This window comes from Mastigoproctus giganteus, chromosome 6 (genome assembly GCF_048544385.1).
Source record: "Mastigoproctus giganteus isolate SK-2022 chromosome 6, ASM4854438v1, whole genome shotgun sequence".
Lineage (NCBI taxonomy): Eukaryota > Metazoa > Arthropoda > Arachnida > Uropygi > Thelyphonidae > Mastigoproctus > Mastigoproctus giganteus.
The window spans coordinates 136,948,757-136,976,064 of record NC_143580.1 but is presented as its reverse complement, the minus strand read 5'-3'; the positions used below and the strand labels follow the sequence as shown (position 1 = coordinate 136,976,064).

General features: G+C 37.2%; 1 protein-coding gene across 2 annotated transcripts in view; it reads left to right on the top strand.

Annotated features, from left to right (window-relative positions):
* The window catches only part of Tango1 (transport and golgi organization 1), a 528,108-nt gene that overhangs the window by 296,632 nt on the left and 204,168 nt on the right, over window positions 1-27,308 (top strand). For both annotated transcript variants that reach the window (XM_090376510.1, XM_090376509.1), the window contains exons 13-14: window positions 4,002-4,092; window positions 23,383-23,455. In XM_090376510.1, the coding sequence (XP_090232636.1) occupies window positions 4,002-4,092; window positions 23,383-23,455 (164 nt within the window). The remainder of the gene's footprint in view (window positions 1-4,001; window positions 4,093-23,382; window positions 23,456-27,308) is intronic.

Genomic DNA, 27,308 nt, shown 5'->3' with positions numbered 1-27,308 from the left:
CTTAAGCCTCTCTTGGTAAGAGGATCCCTTCATTCCCCTCACCAGTCTTGTTGCCCTTCTCTGTACATGCTCAAGCTAAAATGAGGCCTCCAGACCTGTCAAGGCATGGACTGACCATTGCCTTATACAGAGGGACATCACCTCCTTTTCCCTGCTAGCAAAATTCCTATATATCATTGACAAAACCCCATGACCTGCCCTGGCAGCCTGTCTGCATTGCTCAGAAAACTTCATATCTGACTGCACAAGTACTCCCAGGTCTTTTAAGACCTGTTCTGTTGTAGCTCTTGGAGGTGGTCTTGATCTCGCCATCGTTGTCTTGGTCAACCAACATCTCTCTTTCCTGTAGGTTTGTAGTTAAAGGCTAATTTTGGGATCTGGTCTGGGTTCATTCTTTCTATGTGGCTGATCCATTTTTCCTGATACCATTTTATGTCATTTACTATGTTATGTACTTTTAATTTCTTGCAGATTTCTAAATTTCTTTGGTGGTCTAGTCTTGTAAAGCCTAATAATGGTCTTAAAAATTTCATTTGTGGTGCTTCTAGTTTGTGTGCATATTTTGTATTTATGACCCAAGTCTCACAGCTGTAGAAGAGGGCTAGTTTTGAAGTGATGTTGTGCAGTCGTAATTTTGTTTCAGTTGTCATTTGTTTTCCGAAGTGGCGTTTAATCGTTCCATTCATTTTATTATATTTTTGTAGTTTAGTGTGGATGTCTTTCCCTTCATTTGATATTAAATTTCCCAAATAGGTGAAGTCAGATATTTGTTCTATTATTTTATCATCAATAACAATTTTGACTCTGTATGTTTTTTCCACATAATCCCATTGATTTTGTTTTTGAGGTGGAGATTTTCATCTCGTACTTTTAACCTATTTTATTAAGTTCATTTGCTGCTGTCTGTAGTTCATCTTCGGATTTTGCAATTATAACTTGATCATCAGCATATAATGTAGTTTGGATTTTATTCCTGTTGTCCAACTATATTCCGTTGTTAATTGTTTGTTTTTATTCTTTAAGAATTTTATTGATGTAGATATTAAATAAATTTGGTGATAGTCCACATCCTTGTTTCACTCCTTTATTGGTGTTAATTGGGTCTGATAGTTGGCCATTAGAATAATTTATACAGACTTTTGAGTTTTTATAAAGGCTTTGGATTGCTTTCTGGAGTTGGGTTGGGATATTTTCTTCACATAGAATCTGCCAAAGTTTTTCCCGGTTTACATTGTCATATGCTTTTTCATAATCAATAAAGAGCTGAAATGTTGGTAGATTGAATTCTCTTCTTTTCTCCAAAATTTGTTGTAGTGAGAAAATGGCATCTATTGTGCTTCTCCCTTTTCTGAACCCACATTGTTCTTCTAAGAATTGTTCACTGAATTTATTAAGTTTATTCTTTAGTATATTAGAGTATAGCTTTGCAGCAGTTGACAGCAGTGTTATCCCTCTGTAGTTGTTAGGGTTATTTCTGGAGCCTTTTTTGTGTAAATTGATTACTATTCCTGTTTCCCAATCTTTGGGTATCTGTTGCTTATGCCATATGATGTTAAATAATTTTAGTAGTGCGTTTTTTTAGTAAGGTGCCCCCATATTTAAATAGTTCTACATTCAAATTGTCTATGCCTGGGGGTTTTTTGATTTTCGTAATATTAACTCTAGTTCTTCCATTGTTATATTTTCTTCATCTTTGGTTATCACAGATTCATCTTCCAATTCCCTAGTGCCTAGGTTATACCATAGTTTGGAATAGTGTTGCTTCCATTCTGCTTGGGAGATGGAGTTGATTTTTATTTGATCATTTGTGTCTAGTTGTAATTTCTTAAAAATTTTAAAACCTCTTCTCTGTGGGCCTGTGATATCACGTTCTAAAGATTTAACAAATTTATTCCAGTCATCTTGTTGGATTCTTCTGGTTAGTTTTCTGACTTCTGCTCTAAGCTTTTTATATTTTATGTGTAGATGTAGGTCTTTAGTTTGCGGGAACAGTTTATAGGTCTTTTTTTTTCTCATTGATTGTTTGTTTCAATTCTTCATTCCAAGTTCTTAGCCAGTTTTTAATTTTTATAGGTTTATATCCAAAACTTTCTTCAGCAGCTCCCAGAATTGATTTTTTTTGTTTGACCAGATTTCCTCAACATTATCGCTTTCATCTAATTTGAATTTATCTTTCAATCGACTTTCATACAGGAATTTAGTGCTTTCGTCTTCCAACAAATGTATTTTTAATTTCTTAGTAGTTTTTGTTGGTATTTTCTTCTTTTTATTAAGATAATTTCTTTTTATTTTGAAAGTGCTTTCTACTAGATAGTGATCACTGTCAATTTCACTGCCTCTGAATACTCTAGTGTCTCTAATTTTGTCATTTAAATTTTCATTAATGATAATATAATCTATTATAGACTTTGTGTTTCTTGCTTCCCATGTGAATTTATGGATATTCTTGTGTCTGAAAAAAGTATTTGTAATTTTTAGTTAATAAAAAATTGCAGAAGTCTATCAGGCATCTTCCATTATTGTTGACCACTGGTTCGCCTTCTGATCCTATGCATTTGTCTACTGATTGAGCACCAACCCTTGCATTAAAATCTCCTGCTAGTATGAGATACTCGTTTTTGTTAGTTTGGTCTATGAGCTGTTGTAATTCATCATAAAATTCTGTGGTTTCATCAATGTTGCCTTCTACTGGTGCGTAGTTTTATCCAATATCTATCTTATACAATAACAATGATTGTTATTGTATAAGATAGAATTTTTAGTCTTAATTTAAATATTTTGGGTGATATCCAAGAGTAGTCTAATATTTTGTTTTCCCATTCTTTCTTTATTATAACAGCAACTCCCGATGATGCCCACATTTCACTTGGTATGCCGGAGTATATCATTATGAAGTTACCTATTTCTTTGGATCCTTTGTTCTTCTTTTTTGTTTTGGTAATGACTGCTATGTCAATATTTCTATTTTCTAGTTCCATGGTCAGTTCATCTAATTTGTGATTTAGTCCCCTAACGTTCCAAGTTGCTACTTTAAGTTCCTTAATTGTAGTCCTATATCCATTGTCTAGGTCATTACCCTTGAGATCCGTCCAGTTTTTTCCCTTGAGCTTATTTTGAGTATTTAGAATGTCCCCCGGATAGGTTACCAGCCTTTTGCAGAGTAAGTCTAGTGGTGGGGCTGCCACCTTATAGCCTCTTGACAGGCTTCAGGTACAGCATTTCCTCTGTATGTGATGAGACAGTTATACCGCTGTGACTCGGTTGCCAGAGCCTCATCTGTGGAAACAGGTCAGTTCGCCCCGAGAAGGTGAGGTTGACATTTGGGTAGGAGAGGTTATGGAATGCACGTCTCACCACCCCTTGAACACACCCAGATGGTAACTAAGTAGACATATTTAAGTACAAAGTACTTTCCCAAATAAAAATAAAACCCTTTAGCGAGCCGTAAAAATTCTAATCCTCCCCACCCCAGAATACTCCTGAAGATAGCACAAGGTTAACTTAGAACTAGGATTTCAATGAAAAAACTAACAGAAAATGTATCATCTCTTATTACCATTTTTAAAATTACGAACTTGTTTGGATATATTGAAAACAGGTTACCAAAAGTTCTTATTATTTTCCCCCCTCTTTTTATGGATTGTAGCATTTGTTGCTGATGTACCAGTAAAACTTCAACCAAATGAAAACTCATTCCGGTTCCTTGAAGTTATTCAAGGTTTTGCCAGCACCTGGCACCAAGTTTTTGCATACAGCATTTTATTATAGGAGATATCTACTATCCTTCACTTGCCTGCTTCCATGTTAAAATAAAATTTTCACTGAGATATATAAAATCAGTGCTTACTTGTGTAATAATTTTACATTGCAGTTTCTGTGAACATTTAAATATTGCTTTTTGTAACTTTTATCAGTTTATATAATCTAGTATAAATAATTAAACTGATTTTCAGTTTAATTATGCAGACTTAGTTTCTAAATAGTATATCATTTTCTTTCAGAGTGAAAGAACTAACAAGTCAGATTGAACAGGACAAAATCAACTCAGAAGAGTTGCAAGACAGTCTTGCATTGCGGAATAGTGAAATTGAAGTGAGATTTTTGATATTTTTGTTTGAATCCATTGTTTTATTTTTTATTCATTTTCAGTGTGTTTTTATACAAGGATTTGTTGTTTTATTGTTTTGTTTTAATTGTATCTATTTCACTTCTCAGAATTGTTCACACTGAAAATGACCCTATTAGACATTATTTTTTTTATTTTTTTTTTTTTTTGAGTTTGACTGATACAAAATTTTAACACAATATTTTTAGTAGTTATACCTTGTTTTTTTTTTATTCCATTATGCCTGTTCTTTCTTTTCAAGTGACAGCTTTACACCATAACAGTATTTTAAGCCTCCATAGTACTAAACTGCAAATTGGTAATAATGTACTTACAGCACTCAATCTGCCCCTCTAAAAACACAAAAAAACACCAAAAAAAAACACCAAAAAAAACAATTGTAACATCACTCTAATTGATGTTACATGTTCACCTTTCTCATTGCAAATTGTTATAATAGCATTGTGACATTGTACTGCAAGTTCATATTTATGTAAACTGTAAGCTATCTAGTTAGTAATGTAAAATTAGCCAGATGATTAAATAGATTTTTGAAAACATATAGTTTTCAAAGAACATGCAGAATTAAATTTGTTGACAACAAAAATGCTTGCTAAGAGAGAGTTAAGAATGGACCAATAAAATCCCCCTCCAGAGGGAAGTGCTTAGCAGGGACTGCTTAAAGCAAATTTTTGCTGTATTGCTTGATTCTATTTTATTGACTTATGTATCAAAATTCCCTCCGTAGCCAGGTGGGAAGGAGCAGCAGTGCGTAGCACACGCTTCTTGATTAGACCGGGGTTCGAGCCCGTCACCACCAAATACGGATGATGCGGAAAGGTCAATGGAATGACCACCGCATATTCTCGGAGCAATATGGCCTTAGTTGCTAATGCTCCTAAAAACCAAAAAAAAAAAAAATCAAAATTCCAGAAAACTTTAATTTTGGCATCTGCAAGCCCAAATCATTGTCTGAACACATGCCCACTGGCAGCCACTTTATTTTTGGGCTCCTCGTTTATTTGTAATATTAAGTGTTTGCTTTGAATTTCCTGTAAAATAGATATGCTATGCCTTCTGCTGAAACACTGCATTTGATGTCTGATTTCTTCACAGATTTTTACCTAAAGTAGATAATTTTTATTCTGTAATTACTGTGCTGCTACATTCGCTGAATGGCATATTATTACCATTAATGCTGCTCCCTATCTGCTTTTTATCGCCACGCTGAACGTTGACCTTGCTGGCCACTTGGGGCGGTGACTTACTTTCTGCTTGTTGTGCGAAACCATGACAACCTTTCTCAAAGATTTTCTACAGTTGCACTGTGTCATTTGGCATACATTCCAAATACATTACTATTCTCCTTTCTATAAAATATGAAAAAATAAGATAAAATACTTTATAAACTTTTAATTTTCTTTAGAACAAATGTACCTACAGCACCTTTACTTGTTATTTTGGGAGTTGCAAACTTATAAGCTTACCCTTCCTCTTGCATGGTTTTATGAACATCTGCTGGATAAATGGAAACAAATATAACGATGGAGATTAATTTTACTGACCATCAAGATTTTTCATCTTTGGGTCTGTCTAGTAATATGTCTAGGGCATATGCTATCAACCCAAGAGCCTTACTTGCCAGGAAGCTCGAAAGTTTTTTGAGAGAGAAATTATGGGAGTGAAGTCGGAAAATATCTAATCATGAAATTTCAGTATCATTAATTACATATTTTTCAACTTCACTCCCATAATTTCTCTTTACCATCTGATGGTTCTTCACATAATGCTTACATCACTGAAAAAGTTGAGTACTAACTTGCAAATATGATCAGACACCTCTACCTCTCAGAACCTCTTCAGGATACTTTGCCACCAAAGGGTGTCAAAGGCTCCGTTGAAGTCCACAAAGAGGCCAAGAGCATACTTCTTGTTTGTTGTTCAAGCATTGATTATGACCCTGACTGCATCATCTGTACTGTTTCCCTTCCTGTACCAAAACTGTCTGTCATAGGCAGGTCCGTTATTGTGGTAAGCAGTATCGAATTGTGGTGAGCTCTCTAAGATTTTCACAAGGACCAAGAGCATGGCAGTTGGTCTGTAGGATTCTGCTTTGTTGCAGTTCTTGAGCAAGAACTGCAACAAAGCAGATTTTCTTTTGTGTAGTTCTTGCTTCACATTTGCCACCTTCCAGTCTGAGGGAAGTACGCCATCTGTAAGGCAGGAGTTGAAAAGGTTGGTCAAGATTGCAGGTCAACCTCGATCAAGTCTGGACATTTTTTAGTTCTGGTAGTTTTTGTGGCCCGATTGATCTCTTCAATGGTGAAAAGTCTTCCATTTGGTTCTCCTCTATATGCAAAGTGTGCAAGTCTCATTAGAGTTCAGATGTCAGACTCCAGTAGTTGATTGTCTTGATAAATAGTGGTATCTGGTATTTTTTTAATTGATTGCACCCAGGTCTCTTGGGCTCACTGGGATTTAATTGAGTTGAGAATATCCCCTGGAATGAATCCTGTCAGTAACTAGCTTGTAAATTAAATCCCGAGGGTCATTGTCGCAGCTATGAAGAACTAGTTTCTCACGATAAATTAAGTTGTGAAATCGTTGTCAACTAGCCTTGCAGATCCCCTGCAATTGCCTGATTTCATCCTCCGGCCTACTGTCTCATTTAGCATCTGGAATTGTTTTCTAGAGGCTCAAGTGGCATTTTGTTGTAAAGTGAGATCGTTGATCCACCATCGAACATGGAAGGGTCTTCTTCATTTCCTAGGGATTGCTTCCTTACAGGCATCTAGGATTAAGCATTGAACCTTTGATGCTTGCTTCTCTGCCAGGAGTTGTGCCAGCCTCTAGATTTTCTCTTTGGTGTGTTTTTGTTTAATGTTCTGATCAAAAATGTGACAGTTGGCCTTTCTTGTATTGAATCTTGAAATTCCTCAAGATTTTGTCTGCAGTGATTCTATCGGAAATTGCATTGTTGGCAATAGTTATGTCAATTAACAAATATCCTATGGGAGTTATGCAAGTGGGAGGATGTCCCTGCAAATTAACCACCCTCAGGTCATTGGCAGTGATCAATTCAGCCAATAGCCTCCAGTAGCTCCCCCTTGTGATCTGAGCAATGGCTATTGCAGAGTGGGAAATCTGGCAGTGGCATCAGTGATTACATTGATGTTGCCACCCCTCAGCAGCTGGATGACTTTCTCTAGACATAGCAAGAAGGGCTGGATGGGGTACCCAAACTTGCTACACTGCATGTATAAAGAGATAAAGACCTCGCCAAAGGCACCCTCAACACAAGCACAGGCCCATAATTCTGGACCGTCAGATTTGGATCAGCAATAGCAATTGTCTACTTGGCTCTCCATGATGGTATTCAATTGAATTAGCTTGCAGCTACTCTGTAGGCCCTTTACGATTCCCTTGTAAGAATAGGGCAGTCAAAGAATCTGGATTCCATGTTCAATGATTATTTTTGAGATCTGATTCATTGTGGTCAGAGACCTTTGACAATTCAGCTAAAGAATCTTGATGTCATCTCTTTTCTGATCTCCATTGTGGGTGTAATTATTGATATAACTGATTTTATTTTTCATATTCTGCTGGGCTTTAATGTAATCAGGACACTTGGGATTTCTGTACAAATGCTCTTTCTTATGAATTTTGCAATTGGGGCCTGTCGCTGTAATTGTAGCCTGTGTCAGCACTGTGGCCACAGATATTAACTCCTGCCTACAGGTTTTAGTGATGGAGTGGCCATTCCCAAGGCATTTGTAGCATTCTTGAAGCCACAATAAAATCTTTCACTTTATGTGCAGACTAGTCCAGGAAAACCCTGTGGTTCTGACCAATGAAGGCCCTTCGTACAGCACTTGTAACCTCAATAACCCAGTTGATCATATTCTTATCTTTATTTTTTGTTGAGAATTAAAACTTTATTGCTGATGTTGTTTGTTCTAGCGTGAACCACCGTGAACCCTGAGATTCTTCAGGTAGGGTGGATAGTTTCAGTGATTTTGTCCTTGCAAATGCCATTTTGAATGTCAAACAGAACCATTTTGGTCACAATTTCTTTGGGGTGTCAGCTGAAAAGTTCACTTCTATCATTTTTGATTTCTTTCATCTTATTAAGGTCTTGGGCATTGGCCATTTTAATCAGCACTCCTTTATTTATGATATTCCCGATTGCCTTAATCTTAATCTAAGATCAGTTTACTAAACTAAAAGCTGATTTTAATCTAAGATCAGCCAGTGGCAGTAATTTGTTCAAATATGCTCTGTGCGGATAGAAGTACTTACTTCTTCTTTTGGAGGAGAAACTTAGTCACTAAGTTTTAAGTTTTACATTTTCAGTTTGAAAACTGTGCATGTATTTCTGCACAGGAGGGGAGGAGTTATGCTCTTAGTTAAGAAGCATGAAAAATCTAAGGTTGTGTATCCAGTGGACATGGGTGGCTAGTGCAATGTTGAGTTAATTTGGTGTGACATAAGCTTTAGAAAAACAAAGAGAGTGTAGGAGTATGTTATAGGCCTAATGACCTTGATAATTATAACAGACAGCTATATAGAGAAATAGAGTGGGCCAGTAGTAGTACTAGTAGTAGTGGCATGTGATGCAAGAAAGCAAGTGTTATGAGCTTATGCAGCATCAGCCAAAAAAAAAATTTCACACAACCATTCCCTCTAAATATTTGTCCAGTTCCTCCTTAAATTTATTTAACCTATCAACTTCCACAATGATAGATGGAAGTTTGTTCCAGCAATTAACCACCCGTTGGCTAAAGGCAAATTTCCGCACATCTATTCTACATCTGTCTTTCCTTAATTTGAATTTATGCCCCCTTAAGTTCGTAATCTGAACAAATGGAAAAATCCCATCAGAATTCAGCGTGCTCAACCCATTCAAGGCCTTATACACCTCAATCAGATCACCGCGCAGGTGCCTAGTCTCCAGCCACTGCAATTTGCAGAACTTAACCCTCTCTTGTTAAGAGGATCCCTCCACTCCACTCACCAATCTTTTTGCCCTTCTCTGTACACGCTCAAGCAAATCTACATCCATCCTAAAATGAGGCTTCCAGACCTGTATGCAGTACTCAAGGCGTGGACTGACCATTGCTTTATACAGAGGGACAATTACCTCCTTTTCCCTGCTAGCAAAATTCCTATATCATTGACAAAACCCCATGATCTGCCCTGGCAGCCCATCTGCATTGCTCAGAAAACTTCATATCTGACTGTATAATTACTCCCAGGTCTTTTTCATTTTCTACCACCTTAAGTGTAGTACCACACAGTTGGTACATTTCTCTGGGGTTACTTCTACCCATATGCAGTACTTTGCATTTGTCAAGGTTTAACTTCAGTTGCCACTTCTCAGCCCATCTGCCCAAATTTTCTAGATCCTGTTGCAGTAGTACACTGCCATTACTATCATTAACAACCCTGCCAACCTTTGTATCATCTGCAAACTTTGACACTAAGCCTGATATACCTTCATCAATATCATTGATAAATATACAAAACAACAGTGGACCCAACACTGAACCCTGTGGGATTCCACTAATAACATTAGACCACGAAGAGCAGCACCAATTGATTATCCATTGTAGCAACTTACCCTTAATACCATTCTGCTCCAATTTGCGCAACAGTGTCAAAAGCTTTCCTGAAATCCAAATATATGATATCAAAATTATTTTTTGCATCCAGTTCCTTTGTAATCACATCATTATAACCAATCAAATTTGTCAGACAAAACTTAACAAACCCATGCTGTGTCTGAATTATTGCTGCAGTCTTGTCTAGATGATCCTGCAATGCATCTTTAACCAGTGACTCCATTATTTTATCCCCGGAATAGAAGTTAAACTAACTGGTCTGTAATTACTCATGTCACCCTTCAATCTCCATTTGTGAATTGGGAGTACATTTGTACAGCTCCAGTTCATGGGGACCTCCTCTGAGTCCAAAGATGCTCTCATAATTATGGCTAACGGTTTGCTTAGTTGCTTTGCCGCCTCCTTTAATATAACTGAATAGATCCCATCCACCCCAGGTGCCTTTCTTATGTTTAACTTCAACAATTTCTCCTGCACTTTGCTCTCAGTTATTACAAAATCATTAAGCACCCTGCTACAATTTGTTAACCTTCTGGCATTTTCAAACCTTAATAACTCCTCATGTGTGAATGTAGATGCAAAATACTCATTCAGTTTGTTTGCTATCTGAGCAGGATCATCAATATCAAGTAAACCAATCAGATTCATCCCCTTCTTTTTTAAAGTTTATATAAGTAAAGAAATCCTTGCTGTTTTTCTTAGCATCCTTTCCCAAATATTTCTCATAATCTGCCTTCCCCTACCTAACCTTCTTTGTGACCTGATTACAGACTAGCTTATATCTGCCATAGGCTTCTGTGTCGCTTGATAATTTATATGCATCCCATGCATTTTTCTTCTCTGTCACGAATCTCATTAGTTCATTTGATAACCATTTAGGCCTAAACCTTGAACAATATTTCTTAATAGGTATGAAACTTTTAGTAGCTTCCACGATTAATCAGAATGTCTTATAATGGGTGATTTTAACTTTCCAGATATTGACTGGAACTTGTGAGTTTGTAACTCGCACACAAGCAATATTTTGTGGATTATTGGATGACTTTTCTCCAGCAGCATGTTAGTGAGGCAAAAAAGAGCAATACTCATGATCTTATTGCACTGCAGGATCATCTAGACAAGACTTCAGTTATAGCTTGGACACAGCATGGTTTTGTTAAGGGAGAGTCTTGCCTGACCAATTTGATTGGATACTATGATGTGGTCACAAAGGAACTGGTTGCAGGGAATAACTTTGATATCATATATTTGGACCTTAGAAAGGCTTTTGATACTGTTGCACATGGAAGACTGCTGCAGAAATTGGAGCAGTGTGGCATTGGAGGCAAATTGCAGCTATGGATAAAGGGATAGTTGAGTGGAAGAAGACAGAGAGTGGTAATCAATGGAAATTGCTCATAGTGGACTAATGTTTTTAGTGGAGTCCCTCAGGGTTCAGTGTTGGGTCCATTGTTATTTTCTGTATTTATAAATGATATTGATGATGGTATATCAAGCTTAATGTCCATGTTTGCAGACGATACAAAGGTTGGCAGGGGTGTTAAGGACACTAATAACAGTACGCTGCTGCAACAGGATCTAGAAAAGTGTGAGCAAATGGGCTGACAGGTGGCAAATGAAGTTTAACATTAACAAATGTAAAGTACTACATATGGGAAGCAGTAACCCCAGAGTGACGAATCAACTCTGTGGTACTACACTGACAGTGGTAGAGAACGAAAAGGACTGGGAGTTATTGTGCAGGCAGATATGAAGTTTTCTGAGCAGTGCAGATGGTCTGCAAGAGTAGCTCATAGTGTCTTGTCAATGATATACAGGAATTTTTCTAGCAAGGATAAGGAGGTGATTATCCCTTTGTTGTTTTTTGTTTTGGTTTTTAGGAGCATTAGCAACTAAGGCCATATTGCTCGGGGGATTATCCCACTTGTATGAGGCAATGGTCAGGCCACATCTTGAGTACTGTATACAGATCTGGAGGCCTCATTTTAAGAAGGATGTAGAGCTGTTGGAACGAGTACAGAGAAGGGCAACAAGTTTAGTGAATGGAACAAAGGGTTGCTCTTACGAAGAAAGGCTTAAATTTTGCAAATTACAGAGTTTGGAGCCTTAGGCACCTGCGAGGTGATCTGATTGAGGTGTATAAAGCCTTGAACGGTTTGAGCATGCTCAATGCTGATGGGATTCTTCCTCTTACTCAAAATAAACACCTGAGAGGACATAAATTCAAATTGAGGAAAGACAGATGTAGGATAGATGTGCGGAAGTTTGCCTTTAGTCAGTGGGTAATTGGTTGGCGGAACTGGCTTCCATCCTTTGTTGTTGAAGTTGTTAGCCTAAATAAATTTAAGGCTAAGCTGGACAGGTATTTGGAATGAACGGAGGGGTGAAATGGGAGCGGGGTTTTTTTTTTTTTTTTTTGGCTGATGCTGCATAAGCTTGCTTTCTTGTATCATATGCCTCTATTAATGCTAATGCTAATTATCAGTAGTAATTCTTCATGCATTAAGAACCTGCAGATAAAAGAACCACTAGGTGGCAATGATTAGTGTACTGATGTGGGATTTACTTAAAGATGTAATACCATCAAGGGTAAAAGGCTTTTGCTTTCATGAGAGTAAATACAGTGGGACCAGTTGATAATGTTACCAATAGCAAATTCGAAGTGGGAAGCATTCTGGGAAATAACTTAGGCTACTGGACTTTTCATACCAACCAAGAAATACTGTTTAATGTCAGACCTGAATGGATGTTAGGTGAATTAACGAGACTTGTGCCAGAAAAAAATACATGGAATAAATATAAATTATAAGGTGATTCAGAAGAGTATAGTACAGGCGTGGTGAACCCATGGCATGCATGCCCAAAGTGACAGTGACACCTACAAATTGTTTTGGCACGTGGAATTCAGAGCATCCCCCAAAAAAATTTCGAACATCATGTAGTGATTTGTTTGAAGTCGGAGTGGTGGGACCGAATTAAGAAAAAAAATTGTATGTTTCACACATTTATTCAGAACATAAGTTATTGGTAAAGTTATGTGAGATATATTATCCACATTCAGTATTTAGTGTAGCCTCCTTCATTGTCAATTACGGTTTGTATGTGGTGTTCTTTATTAATTTATGGGAATTAATATTCTTTATTAATTCCCATAAATTCTCATAAATACAGGCATACCTCACTAATACAGTGGGTTAGGATCCAGACCACCGCCGTAAAGCAAATCACAGCCTTTTTTTCACTTGCCAGTGCATATAAAAGCTTAAAAACATATTATACTATCATTTATTAAATGTGCAATAGTGCTAGGCCTAAAAACACAATGCAAAAGTAAAAATAATAAATTTTAAAAAATGCTACAGTACTGTATTACTAACCTTAAAATATTTTTGTCCTTTGCTTATGGTGACTGATGAATGAACATTTTAGAAGTAATTATGGAAGGAAGGCTGAAGGAGATAGTGGAGCTTCATCATCTGACCCTTAAACGAATCTTATTCTCTTTGCTGGTAGAGAGTCTTGCCTTGATGTTGATGGCTGTTGAATGGTAGAGCTACTTACTATTGAAGGTTGGGGTGGCTGTGGCACTTTCTTAAAATCAGACAACAAATAAGTTGGCCTCATTGACTGATGCTTCCTTTCGCAAAGGATTTCTCTGTAGCATACCATTTGATAGTATTTTATCCACTGTAGAACTTCTTTCAAAATTGGAGTCATTCCTCTCAAAGCCTGCCACTACTATATCAAGTAAGCCAATGTAGTGTTCTAAATCCTTCATTGTCATTTCAACAGTGCTCACTGGATCTTCGTAAGGAGTAGATTCCCTCTCAAGAAGTAATCTTCTTTGCTCATCTACCAAAAGCAAGTCCTTATCCATTAAAAGCTGATCATCAGATGCCAGTAAGTCAGCCACATCTTAAGGCTCCACTTCTAGTTTCAGTTCTCTTGCCATTTCCACCACATTTGCTGTCACTTCCTCTACTGGTCTCAAACCCTTCAAAGTCATTCATGTGGGTGAGAATCAACTTCTTCCAAACTCATTTTAATGTTGATATTTTGACCTCTTCCCATGAATTCTTAATGGCATCTAGAATGGTAAATCCTTTTCAGAAGGCTTTCAATTTATGTTGCCGAGGTATCACTATCTAAGGCAGCTATAGCCTTAACAAATGTCCATCTTAAATAATTGGACTTGAAAGCAGCAATTACTTCTTGATCCATGGGCTGCAGAATAGATGTTATGTTAGCAGGCAAGGAAACAACATTAATCTCCTCGTACATCTCCATCAGAGCTCTTGGGTGACCACGTGCATTGTCACTGATCAGTAATATCTTGAAAGGAATTTTTTTTACTAAGCAGTAGGCCTTGACGGTGGGCTTAAAATATTCAGTAAACCACATAGTAAACAGATCTGCCGTCATCCAGACTTTGTTGTTTGATTTATATACACAGTCAGGATAGCTTTAGCATAAGTCTTGAGGCCCCTGGGATTTTCAGAATGGTAGATGAGCATTGGTTTCAACTTGCAGTCACCAGCTGCATTAGCCCCCGAACAAAGAGAGTCAGCCTATCCTTTGTAGCTTTGAAGCCAGGCGTTGACTTCTCCTCTCTAGTTATGAAAGTCCTAGACGGCATCTTTTCCAATATAGGGCCGTTTCGTCAATGTTGAAAATCTTCTGCTGTAGCCACCTTCATCAATTACCTTAGCTAGTTCATCTGGATAGCTTCTGCAGCTTCTCCATCAACACTAGCTGCTTCACCTTGCACTTTTGTGTTGTGGAGATGGCTTCTTTCCTTAAACCTCATGAACCAACCTCTGCTAGCTTCAGAACTCTCTTCTGCATCTGCCTCGCCTCTCTCAGCCTTCATAGATTTGAAGAGAATTAGGGCCTTACTCTAGATTAAGGCTTGGCTTAAAGGAACATTGTGGCTGGTTTGATCTTCTGTCCAGACCACTAAAACTTTCTCCATATCGGCAATAAGGCTGTCTCACTTTCTTATCACTTTTGTGTTCACTGGAGTAGCACCTTTAATTTCTTTCAAGAACTTCTCCTTTGAGTTCACTAGTGTGCTAACTGTTTGATGCACCTGACCTAGCTTACTGCCTATCTTGGCATTCGACATGCCATTCTCATTAATCTTAATCATTTTCAGCTTTTGATTTAAATAAGAGATTTGCAACTATTCTTTTCACTAGCACGACACTTGTGGCCGTTGTACTGTAATTAATAATTACAATAATAACAATAACGCAAGTAAAAAGTTTGAAAAGGTTTGAAAATTTCCAGAATACAACGCTGAGACACGAAGTGAACAAATACTGTAAACAGACTGAGCGCGGCTAACAAAATGGTGCTGGTCAACTCGCTCGATTCACTGATGTGCAAATCACCGCCGAAAACTCCCTTAAGGGCAAGGCAAGTGCCAAAAATAATAAACATGAATATAATTGAAAAGCACTGTATTAGCGAAGCACTCTAAAGCGAAGTGCCTTAAAGGGAGATACACCTATATTTTAATTGCTATTTGCCCTTTACAGATTGTTTAGAATATCAGTTCAACTAGCAAAGAAACAAAAACATTCAAATGAAAACGAGATTAGTAGAGAATTTCAAGAATCGTGGAGTGAAAGATTTGGTATGATTAAGAAGGCTAATAAAGCATTATGCATTTTGTGTTCTGAAACAATAGTGGTAGGTCCTACACACAACTGTTTCAGAACACAAAATGCATAATTTTGTATTCTGAAATGGGAGGGTAGTTTTTTAAAAGATTTAGCCAATTTTGTGTTTTGGGCACGCGAGGGTAATTTTTTAAAAGATTTAGCCAGTTTTGGCACGCACCCTTAAAAAAATTTGCCACCCCTGGTATAGTAGATATAAACTAGTCTGCAATCAAGTAAAAGGAAGTTACACTAGTTAAGATGAATTATTAGGAGTCATTGGCAAAGGATACAATGAAAAACAGCAAAGACCTATTTATTTATGAAAGAAGGAAGGGGATGAATCACATCGGTCCACTCGATGTCAGTGGTTTCTGTTGGTGATCCTGCTCAGGTTTCTGACAAACTGAATAGGTATTTTGCATGTACATTCACACATGAGTTCTATAAAAGAGATGCCAGAAGTTTATCACATACTTAGAGGAAATTAAATGATTTTGTAATAACTGAGAGGAAAGTGGAAGAGAAATTGTTGAAGCTGAACATAAAAAAAGGCCCCTGCGGGTGGACTTTTAACTTCTGTTCCTGGGAAAATAATGGAGTCACTAAGTAAAGAAGCAATGCAGGGCCATCTAGAAAAGAAGTGCAGTTATATTTCAGTCACAGCATGGATTTGTTAAGGGGTGACCTTGTCTGATAAATTTAATTGGATACTAAGACACAGTAACAAAGGAACTGGATGCAAAAAAATAATTTTGATATCATATACTTGGATTTCAGGAAAACTTTTGATACTGTTGTTGCAAATAAAAACTGCAGTACAAAATTAAAGCAATGTTGCATACGGCACATTACTGCTATGGATAAAAGGATGGTTGAGTGAGAGGACATAGAGTGGTTATCAGTGGACACTGCTGTTTTTTGGACAAGTGTTATTAGTGGAGTCTGTCAGGATTCAGTGCTGAGCCTACTGTTGTTTTTTATATTTATCAGTGATACTGATGATTGTATATCAGGCTTAATGTCTAAGTTTGCAGATGCAAAGGTTGGCAGTGTAGTTAATAACAGTAATCAGGTTAAGCTACTATGACAAGATCTAGAAGAATTAGGCAAATGGGCTGAGAAATGTCAGTTGAAGTTTAACATTGGCATATGCAAGGTACTGGATATACAGGGTGTCTCAAAAATATTGGTATAAATGTTTAGAGGAGGTAGGTAACATCTAAAGGAATGTGAATCGCATAGGAACCCATAACCGGAAATGTCACGGGAAAGTAGTAGCAGAGGCACAAGAAGCAGAAATGACACAAGACAGTAATTAGTGGCAAACATTTATTTGACATAATATTAACAATGGAGTATGAGATGGATGCATTTCATGATGTTACAACAGATGCTCGAAGGTTCCACCATGAGACGCGATGCATGCATTACACCGATGCAGCGTGGATTGGCAGACACGGTCAAACACACCTGGAGTTTCTTTGACAGTAGCAGCAGTGCAGACGAGCCTCACCACGAGATCCATTTCCATCTCCACAGGTGATTCATACACGATAGATTTGAGGGGCCCCCCCACAGAAAGAAATCAAGGCTCGATAAATCAGGTGAGTGTGGGGGCCAGGCAACGGGTCCACCACGGCCAATCCATCGACGCCCAAAATGCCTGTTCAAGTGGTCACGAACACACCTTCCATAATGGGCAGGCACACCCTGTCATGTTGAAACCAAATGTTGTGTCTCACATTTGCTGGAACATCGTCAAGTAACCCTGGTAGAACTTGTTCAAGAAAGATCCGAAATTTAACGGAGTTCATGCGGGGTGGTAACAGGTATGGGCCGACTAAGCAGTCACCAACCATACCTGCCCACACATTTATTGCAAAGCGATGTTGTGCCGCATGGGGCGCACACCGTGTGGACCCTCTGCTAATCCATACACTAGGTGCATGTCTGCCAGCACACAGTTCGCATATCGATGCATGCTCTTCATGCGGCGACTACTGCTTGAATGAGTAAACCAGAAATTTTCCCTCTCGCGAACTGATGAACAGCACCATGTACCGACTTACAGTAACGTTTCCGGTTATGGGTTCCTATGCGATTCACATTCCTTTAGATGTTACCTACCTCCCCTAAACGTTTGTACCAATATTTTTGAGACACCCTGTATGTAGCAATTATCCTTGATTAATGTACCTACTGTGTGGCTCTGTACTCAGTAGTGGAAAATGAAAAAGATCTAGGGGTAATTGTGCAGTCAGATACGAAGTTCTCTAAGCTGTGTAGACAAGCTGCCAGGACAGTTCATGGGGTTTTGTCAATGAAATACAGGAATTTTGATACTTGGGATAAGGAGGTGATTATCTCAATGTGTAAAGCCGTGGTCATATTGCATCTTAAGTGCTGCATACAGGGCTTCAGGCTTTATTTTAGGATGTAGAACAAGATTTAGGAGCGAGATTAGTGGTGGGAGGCGGATGAAGGTGGTCTTACCAAGAAAGGCTTCAGTTCTGCTAATTGCAGAGTGTGGAGACTAGGCACTCTTAATGTGATCTGATTGAGGTGTTTAAGTTTTTAAATTGATTGAGCAAACTCAGTTGCGATTGGTTCTTTCTCCTGCTCAGACTGCACATATGGAGCATATATTCAAATTGAGGAAGAATGGTTGCAGAACAGATGAACAGAAGTTTGCCTTCAGCCAATGGGTAGTTGAATGTTGTGACAAACTTCTGTCTGTTATTATGGAAATGGATAGTTTGCATAAATTCATGGAAGAACTAGACCATCTCTTTTGGTGGGAATGGACAGGTGATGTTTTTTTTTTTTTTTTTATTATGCTGTAAATGATGTAGTGACAAATAATGATATTAAATATAGAAATGTAGTTAACCAAATAAGCAGGGTTATCAGGTTTAACTATATTTAATCTTCCAGCAGCAATGTGCTATTTTTCAAGTAGGAAATTCTGCCTCTGCTCAGCTCAGTCACTGTAGCTCTTGCTTATCTGTTCCGTATTTTTTAATTTCCACTTGAGCTGAAAGTGGTGGTTGGCACCTTTTCAGGTATTACTTGTTGCAGTTTGCTACAATGTGGTATAATAGTGTTTAATTTTAAGCAAGAAAATTTAAAATGAATATAGCAGTGGGATGTAGATGTACCACAGTTACAGAATAAACATTGTGATGTGGACTTCAAAAGTGCATGATTGTGAATGGATTCTAGCCAAAAATGTGGATTAGGAGCCATTCTGTCAGCTGTGATAACAGCTTACAAGGAATGTAAACTACCCTGGTACTAATAGCATCATGAATGGACCATCAATGATTAACAAAAGACTTATTGATACAGTGGATTACACTGCTCTTTGCAGCATATGGGCAACAGGATAAAGGGATTGTGGAAACATCAAATATCATCAGTGGATGTTTGAGGCAGAAGAAGCTAATTGATAGACACAGTTTAACAATTTGAAATGATGAATTGCACACGGTGTTCCACTGTCTACAGCAATCACTGTTTTGATATGATCAGTGTGTAGCAATGAGCACATCATGCTGACCACACCAAATTCTAAAATTGAAATTTTACGATGCAAGCCGGGAAACATAAAAAATCCTGCCACATTTAATAATCAGGAAATCCACAAGATTCCCCACACATCTAAAACCATTTTGGATGAAAAGTGAAACCTTATAAAACATGGAACTGCAAAGTTTGGAATATCTTTCATAGTTTTACATTTTCTGTAGTCATATAGATATGTGACTACAGAAAATGTAATAAAGTTCAAAAAAGTCCATTTAAAAATCATGCCTATGGGGCAGTAAAGTAAAAAATGAATCCAATCTGAGAACACAATAACCAAATCCACAAATACTAGAATGGTGTGGAGTAAAATTAACAAAATGAATACCAGAATTTTTCATCTGTTCTGCTTAATTAGAATGGTCATGATAATGCTAAACCAAAGAATGTGAAAATTCTTTAAGACAAACAGTTGCCAATACTGTAAATCCCCACTATTCGCGGGGGTTACGTTCCTGAGAAATGCCGCGAATACTGAGTTATGGCTCCCATAGTAATAAAGGGGTTCCGTTCCAAAGTATGAAATATATAAGAAAAACTAGTCTAAAATTTTGTCTATGTATGTATTATATGTACCTTCATAATATGACTATGTACATAGACAGTACATAGTGAAATGCAAGCATATGGCATCGAATTGAAAATAAGAAACAATTTAATATTAAATGTAATATTTATTAGAAATTTCAAACAAATCTTTCAAACCAGTGCCTTTGCTAGCTAAAAAACTTATTCCGCCAGTGCTATCACCAGTTTCGCTAAAGGAGTTTTGACTTTTCAAGAATGATGAGTGAACTTAACGGAATTTTATTATGATTTCGGTCTTCTATCCACAGATTTAAAGCTTTTTCCATTTTTTCTAATTTAACATCACGAGTTACAGAGGAAATTTTTGAAGCAATTAGCGTGTTTTCCCGGACACTACAGCGAATTTTTTCTTCCGATTTTTTGATTGATCGTACTGTTGACTCATTGATTTTATAATGTTTTGCCACTGAGGAGACACTTTCACCATTAGAAATTGTCTAATAACTCAATTTTATTCGCTAATGTCATCACCTTTGAACTTTTCACGTTTCCCTTGTTATTCGTAGCCATATTTTTGTACGGGTTAGAAAGAACTTGTCCACAATAAAGTCCGTTTCTTCCGTTAACACACTCGAAAAAGTCTGTTTTACACTGCAAAACAGTAGATTTATCACTTTTGTAAGCATATCAATTTATAAATTGATAAATTTATCCTATTTATAAGCATATAAATTAAAAGCAAACGACGAAACCTTCCATAAAAAGCACATAGCACATACTGAACAAGGATTAGCGAGAAACATCCACGCCGTGATTTTGTCACCCCTCTCCCCCCCCACCCACTGAGTGCTGTTTTGACCGGGAAAGATAATTTTAGCCACGCCCCTGTTTTTTTATGTCGGAAAATGTTCACAGCACTTTAAAATTCAAATTTTTTTAGGTTTCATTTTATATTAAATCAGCGACCGCGAATACACGAAACCGCGAATAGCGGGGGTTTACTGTACTTCTAAAAACTCTTCAATACAACAGACAACAGTCTACCAGAAAGATGTTTCTGGAAGATTGTTGTATATAAGTAAATTTTAGATATGAACTTTCTACTGCATATAATTAGCTGTATAACCAACCTGCTACCCTTTCATAATTCCAAAATTTTATTTTGCAAACAAAGAAGAGCATTGCTGGTCAAGATGGTGTGCATTATATAATGATAGCCCAGCTTGAGGAAATTTAGTTTGTTATATTACTCTTTACTTTCACTCTACAATGGATATGCTGAGAATTCATTTCCACACAAGCAGCATTATGCAGTAGTTATTGCTTTCCCTAAGACAGGCAAAGACCACACAAATCCAGATAATTTCCAGCCCATTAGTACCCATGACTGTTTTGGAAAAAATTCTAAAAAAAAAGTGGTCATTGGTCACGTGACATGGTTTCTCAATACACATAATTGGCTAAGTCAATTGCAATGTGGTTTTCAGAAAAGTAGGTTAACATTTGACTTAATGGTGAGAACAAAAGCTAGCAAATGAAATTTCTTTATCAGAAAACATTTGCTCATGGTCTGCTTTGACATTGAAAATGCATTTGATACAGCATGGCATTATATCATGCTTTTTGTACTGTATGACTTGGGAATGAAAGGACATCTCCCAAAGTTCATTACAAAACTTTTTGCAGCACACACTTTTCAAGCCTGAATGCAGGCCACCCTTTTGCAAACCTTCATTCAAGAAAGGGTGCTGCAAGGTTCAGTACTTAGTACTGCCCTGTTTGCAATAACAATAACTTGATAACTGGTAGTATACCTGGCTTAGTGGACACAGCTTTATATGCAATGATTTTGGCATCTCTTGCCGCCCCAGAACTTGCATACCATAGAGAGAATCAATTATGAAGTGCAGTCAGTAAGTTTGCTGCATGTGCCCAGTACAATGGCTTCTGAATCTCTGCATTCAAAACTGTTGGTATTCATTTTTGTAAAAAGAGAAACTTATTTCCACATGAAAACCTGAAATTAGATGAGCAGATAATTTCTGTTATATCGAATATCATGGTCTCATTTTATAGCAAAGTTACCTTTCTTGATTACATAGAATGCCTCATAATTTGCCTTCAAAAGCTAAACATTTTGAGGTTTATTTCCTCCTTTTCCTCTGTGTGGGGAGCTGATCGATATGCACTGATGCATTTATATTGAGCTGTAGTAAGATCTCTGTTCGATTATGGAGCACCTGCCTACAGCTGTACAAGACAGAGTACCTTGAAAGGTCTTGATCCACTATATCACATTGTGCTACATATTGTCCCTGAAACATTACTACTGAGTTATGTTGCCATGACTAGATTTATTCCTAGTCTCCTGATATGGGAAACATTGTGCATGCCAAAATGGAAAAATCTGCACAAAAATCACTCAGTAATCAATTAGCCAGCAGGTTTACACCCTCAAGAACTTCTCCCTCTTTGTCACCTTTCCCCTACCACCCCAGAGCCAGCCTCCTTGGAGCATAACCTTTACATCTTTTGACCTACAGATCCAAATCTGGGCGAAACATCCTCCATCAGCAAAGCATTCAGTATCTGCATGCAGCATGTGCATCTCACTTTCCTTACTACACAGATATATGCAGTGGCTCTAAAACAGATTTCAGAGTTGAAACAGTGGTAGCAGTTCTTCTAGGCTGTACGTTCATCAGCTTCCAGTAAACTGCAGTACAGATGGCCATAAGCCAGCTCGATCCTTACCGCTAAGTCTTATATACACATTAAGACTGCTGGGATCAATGGAATTAGCTGGCTGATCATGCTGTGAAGGATGCAGCTAATATTATTTCAAATTTCAGAGTTCCATTCATGATTATTAGATCATTATACAAAACAGTTGTAAAGAGCAATGGTAACACATATTGCAATATCAAACCATCAACAAGCTATTTTAAATTAAATAAGTTGTCCGGTCCTATAAATCAAATATTCAATCAGATAGGCACAAGATAGTAATCTTTGCCTGACTATGTATTGGACACACTTTACGCACTCCTCTCTAATGAAATCAGGAGATCCACCACAGTGTGCCATTTGCCAAGTGTCATTCAACATCCATCATATACTTGCAGTTAATTTTAGGTGATGATCATAATATAGTTAATGTTTTCCTTTTCCTACAATTGAATATAATATAGAACATCCAGAAGAAATGTAAAGAGCACATTTCTTGACAATCATTGTGAATATACTTGACCATAACAGGCTCAATACTTAAACCACATGAGTGATGCAGTGTAGCCCCAGCAGTTTTTGCACTGTTAACACATTCACTGAAAGTTGACACGTGTGAATGGGTTTTTAATCCACTCAAATGAAAAATCATGATTTTAAGATCCATTTTCTTCCAATTTGCAGAAGAAAAACCAGATTTTTTGGAAAGTGACCTTCACCAGCTGCTGACTAATTCAGCCATAGTGAAAAGAAAGTCTAAAAATGTTTCTGCCCTTCCCAATCCAGATTGAATCAATTCTGTGATTTTTGAATTTGGTTCATTGAGGTCATAGGTCAAGCTGGCAGCAACGATATTAAACCCTTAAATAACAACCATAATGACTATTTGACCTTGTTATCTTATACCCGTCTTTTTAATGGGACCAAACTTCATTTGTTTTCAAGACCTTCCAAACATTGGGCATTTTCAGATTGTTTGAATATATTTAATTCAGGCTGCAAAATTTTGGACCCTTCAGTTTTGAGTTAACAAGGTTTTCCTATCTGTATATGGCTCCTCCCCATTCATTATTTTGTTTTGTTAGGAAATTCTATTTCTGTTTGTTATCCACAGAATAATTTTAGGATGTTTTATCTATTATTTTTGTAGGGTTTAAAAAAAGCTCTAGAAGAACTAGAAGTTATACAGGAATTTAATGACAGTGGAGGACAACCAGAGGAAGGTAATTTATAGGAGCATTATATGTTTATACAGCTTCCCTGCAAAATTATTAAGTGTACAGAAGTAGGGTGTTTTTTTTTTTTTTTTTTTAATAGTAACCAGTTTTTTTATCGCCAGTACTGTATATTCTTTAATAGATTAGAATTGCATACCACTAAAAATTGTTTTGATGTTACCCAAAATAATACAGTTATAATTTTTAATATGGTGGCATTTTCCATTTACACAGCAATCAACTTCCTCTATCCCAGGATGGTGAATGCTGGATCAGGTCTTGCCACTTATTCTGAGGTTGGGCTTACTCCTCTGATTCTGAACATGGTCACCTGACTATGTTGTAGACATTGTCAGGTGAATAATCATTATTGACCAGTAATTATCTAGTTTAGCCCAGAAGCCCACTCTTAGTGGCTGCAGTTTTGCAGAGTCCTCAGAGGTCATACCCTTCACTATTACAGCTTTGATGACTGGTGGATGGTTTGACCTGTAGTTAAGTACTCTAGTTTTCTGTACTGTTCAGCAGTGTCTGTCAGCTTTTTGCTTGCAGGAAATGGAATTGCTGGCAATACCTCACAACCACATAAATGAAAGCCAGTAAATTCTGTTCCTCCAACTCAAGGGTGAATTGATGCTGGTATTGCTTTCTGTTGAACATGTTAGAGTATCATGATTGTTATGATACATGGATGATTTATTTTTAAGAGGGAAAGGGAAAAACTAAGAATGGGATGGCTTGATAACATGGAAGTGGTGTGTTTTTCAGGTCTTAATCTCACTTTTTCTTGTCAGGAACACTTCCCTGTATCACTACACTCTTGTCCTAATAATTCCTTGAAAGCATGTCCAACAGTCTATCTCCCCTCTAAATTTTTCAGCACATTTTTTGTTTATCGTTTCTATCCAGATGATCTTTTCCATTCTTCTTATAACATCACACTTCAAAAGAATTCTTTTCTTAGTCGGTTTATTTAATTTCTGCCAACACAGCCATATGATATCAGAGTTCAAACTAGAGTTACAAGAATTTTTTAATTCAAGGGATGTTCATATATATACTTTATATAGTGTCTTTTTGGAAGTTACCACAGAACCTCAACCTGTCTAAAACAGAGAAAGCCTTACTCAGTGGAATCCTTACTCTGTGGAATTGGGCAACTAATGGTTTGAAATATTATAAATACTCTTTCTTTTATTAAAAATTAAAGGGGAAAATCAATTGTCCTATATATTTATGATTACTGGCTGTTCCTTTTGTCTCACTTATTTAGCTTTTAGACTTTAAAAGACAAGAAAGTAACAGCTTAACTGTTGTTTATACAACAGAATATGCACCTTCTTATCCCTGCCCACAAAATTTGTGCATATCATTGACAGAAACCCATTAGCTTTCATGGAAAACTGTCTGCACTGCTCAGAAAATTTCATATCTGACTGCACAATTACCCCTAGTTATTTTTTGTTTTCCACTACAATGAATGTGGTACCACACAGTTGTTATATTAATCTGGGAATACTGCACCCCATGTTTGGTACCTTATATTTCTTAATCTAAACTTCAGTTGCCACTTCTCAGCCAACTGCCTAATTTTTCTATATCTTGATGTAGTAACCTGATTATTGTCATTAGCCACCCTTCCAACCTTTTATTTCATCTTTAAACTTAGACATTAAGCCTGACGTGCTTCATTACTATCATTAATAAATATAGAAAATGACAATTGGCCCAGCACTGAACTCTAGGGAACTCCACTAATGACATTTTTTTCAAGAAGAGCAGTGCCCATTGAAAATCGTCCATCTCTTTATCCATAAATGTAACCTGCCCCTAATGACACATTTCTCAGATTTTTACAGTAGCCTTTTATGCAACAGCATGGAAATGTTTTCTGAAATCTAAGTATATGACGTCAGAATTATTTTTTGCATCCAGTTCCTTTATTACTGTGTCATAATATCAAATCAGATTGGTCAAACAAGATCGCTCCTTAACATGCTGCAACTGCATTGTAACCGTGTTCTCTCTCTCTCTAGATTATTCTGCATTACTTCTTTCACCAGTGGCTCTGTTATTTATCCTGGAACAGAAGTAAAACTAACAGGTTTGTAATTACTCTTTTAGAACTGTGGTTGCATTTGCATATCTCCATTCCATAGGGACTTATCCTGAATCTCATAATTATGGCTAAAGGTTTGCTTTCCTCCTTTTCAGCCTCCCTTAATATAATTGTCTAGTCCTATTCACCCCCAGGTGCTTTTTTTTACATTTAGCTTCAACAATTTCTCTTCCACTTTCTTTCACATCTCACAAAATCATTTAGCTCTCTGCTATAATTTGATAAACTTTTGGCATTTCTACCTCTGTGCGAATGTAGATGCAAAATTCCTATTCAGTTTGTCAGCAGCCTGAACAGGATCATAAACAAGTAAACCATTCATATTTAGTAGACCAGTGTGATTCATCCCCTTCATTCTAGTGTTTACATAAGTAAAGAAATCCTTGCTGCTTTTCTTAACATTTTTTGCCAAAGATTTATCATAATCTGCCTTGTCTCGCATAAACTCCTTTGGGACTCTGTTACAGGCTTCTGCATTGCCTGATAATTTATATGTATCCCATGCATTTTCCTTCTCTGAAATGTCAGATGAATTGATGAGTCTCATCAGTTCATCCATTTAGATCTAAGCCTTGACTTGTACGATTACTTCCCTGAATGCTTCCCATTTAGATTTTGCTGTTGCTCCGACTGTAGAGAATTTAAAAACTGTGAGCCACTCTTATGAAAGCAAAAGCCTTTTCCTTTACTCTTGACAGTAGTTATGTCTTTAAATAAATTCCACATCAGTACACTGTGATCACTGACACCCAGTGGGTCTTTTAGCTGCAGATTCTTAATGCATGAAGAATCGCTGCTGATAACTAGATTAAGAGTACCACTTCTTCTTGTTGCCTCTCTAACATGCTTCTCTGGAAAGCAGTCATCTAATAAATCCACAAAATCTTGTTATTGTGTGAGTGACCAACCACAAGTTCCAGTAAATATCTGGAAAGTTAGAATTCACCATCGTAAAACAATCTGATTCACTGCCTCACTCTGTCTGTCTGTCTGTCGGTCGGTCGGTCTGTCCGTCCATCCGTCCGTCCATAGTACAGTAGAACCCCGTTTACCTGGACTTTCTGTTAATCCAGACTGAATTTTCCATCAGAGGAAAAATTCTAATGGTCGAAAAAAGAATATATGGAAGGAATTATAAAAATAACTGACTTACGAGTGGTTTCTAAAAATTGTACAATATATTTACAAGCATGAGCTCACCTAGCTAAGTTTATATTAATGATGTCATTGTAAACAAGAAGAGCAGGGATAAAGAGACTACAACTAGTCCATCTATACAAAGTGGTAACTGCCTGCTGCACCAGATAAGAGTGAATGTGATAGTGTGCCATAGCACATGATCAGTGATGGGGAATGAATCGTGCATTCTTGGAAATGACTCATAAATCAGTCGCTCAGCTATTGTATTCAGTTTGCAGCTGCCACTACCATTGTCCATGCATACACCTTACCTCAGTTCTTTACCTGCTGTATTGCTTTGTTTTTACTGTTTTTTTGTATTTTTATTTGTGTTTTATTTATTTTTTTGTGGTTTTGGGTTAACAAAAAGAAAGCAACAAAAAGATGGCAACAAAAAAGATGGCAACAAAAAGAAAGAGTGTTACTGTGTCGATGGAACAGAAACTGAACACTTTTTCACATTGATGAGGGGGAAAGTTTAAAAAAGATCGCTCTCAATATAAGAGTGGCAAAACAAACTGTTTTCAAAAAAAGGAAAGCAATCAAAAACTTTTGTGCAAA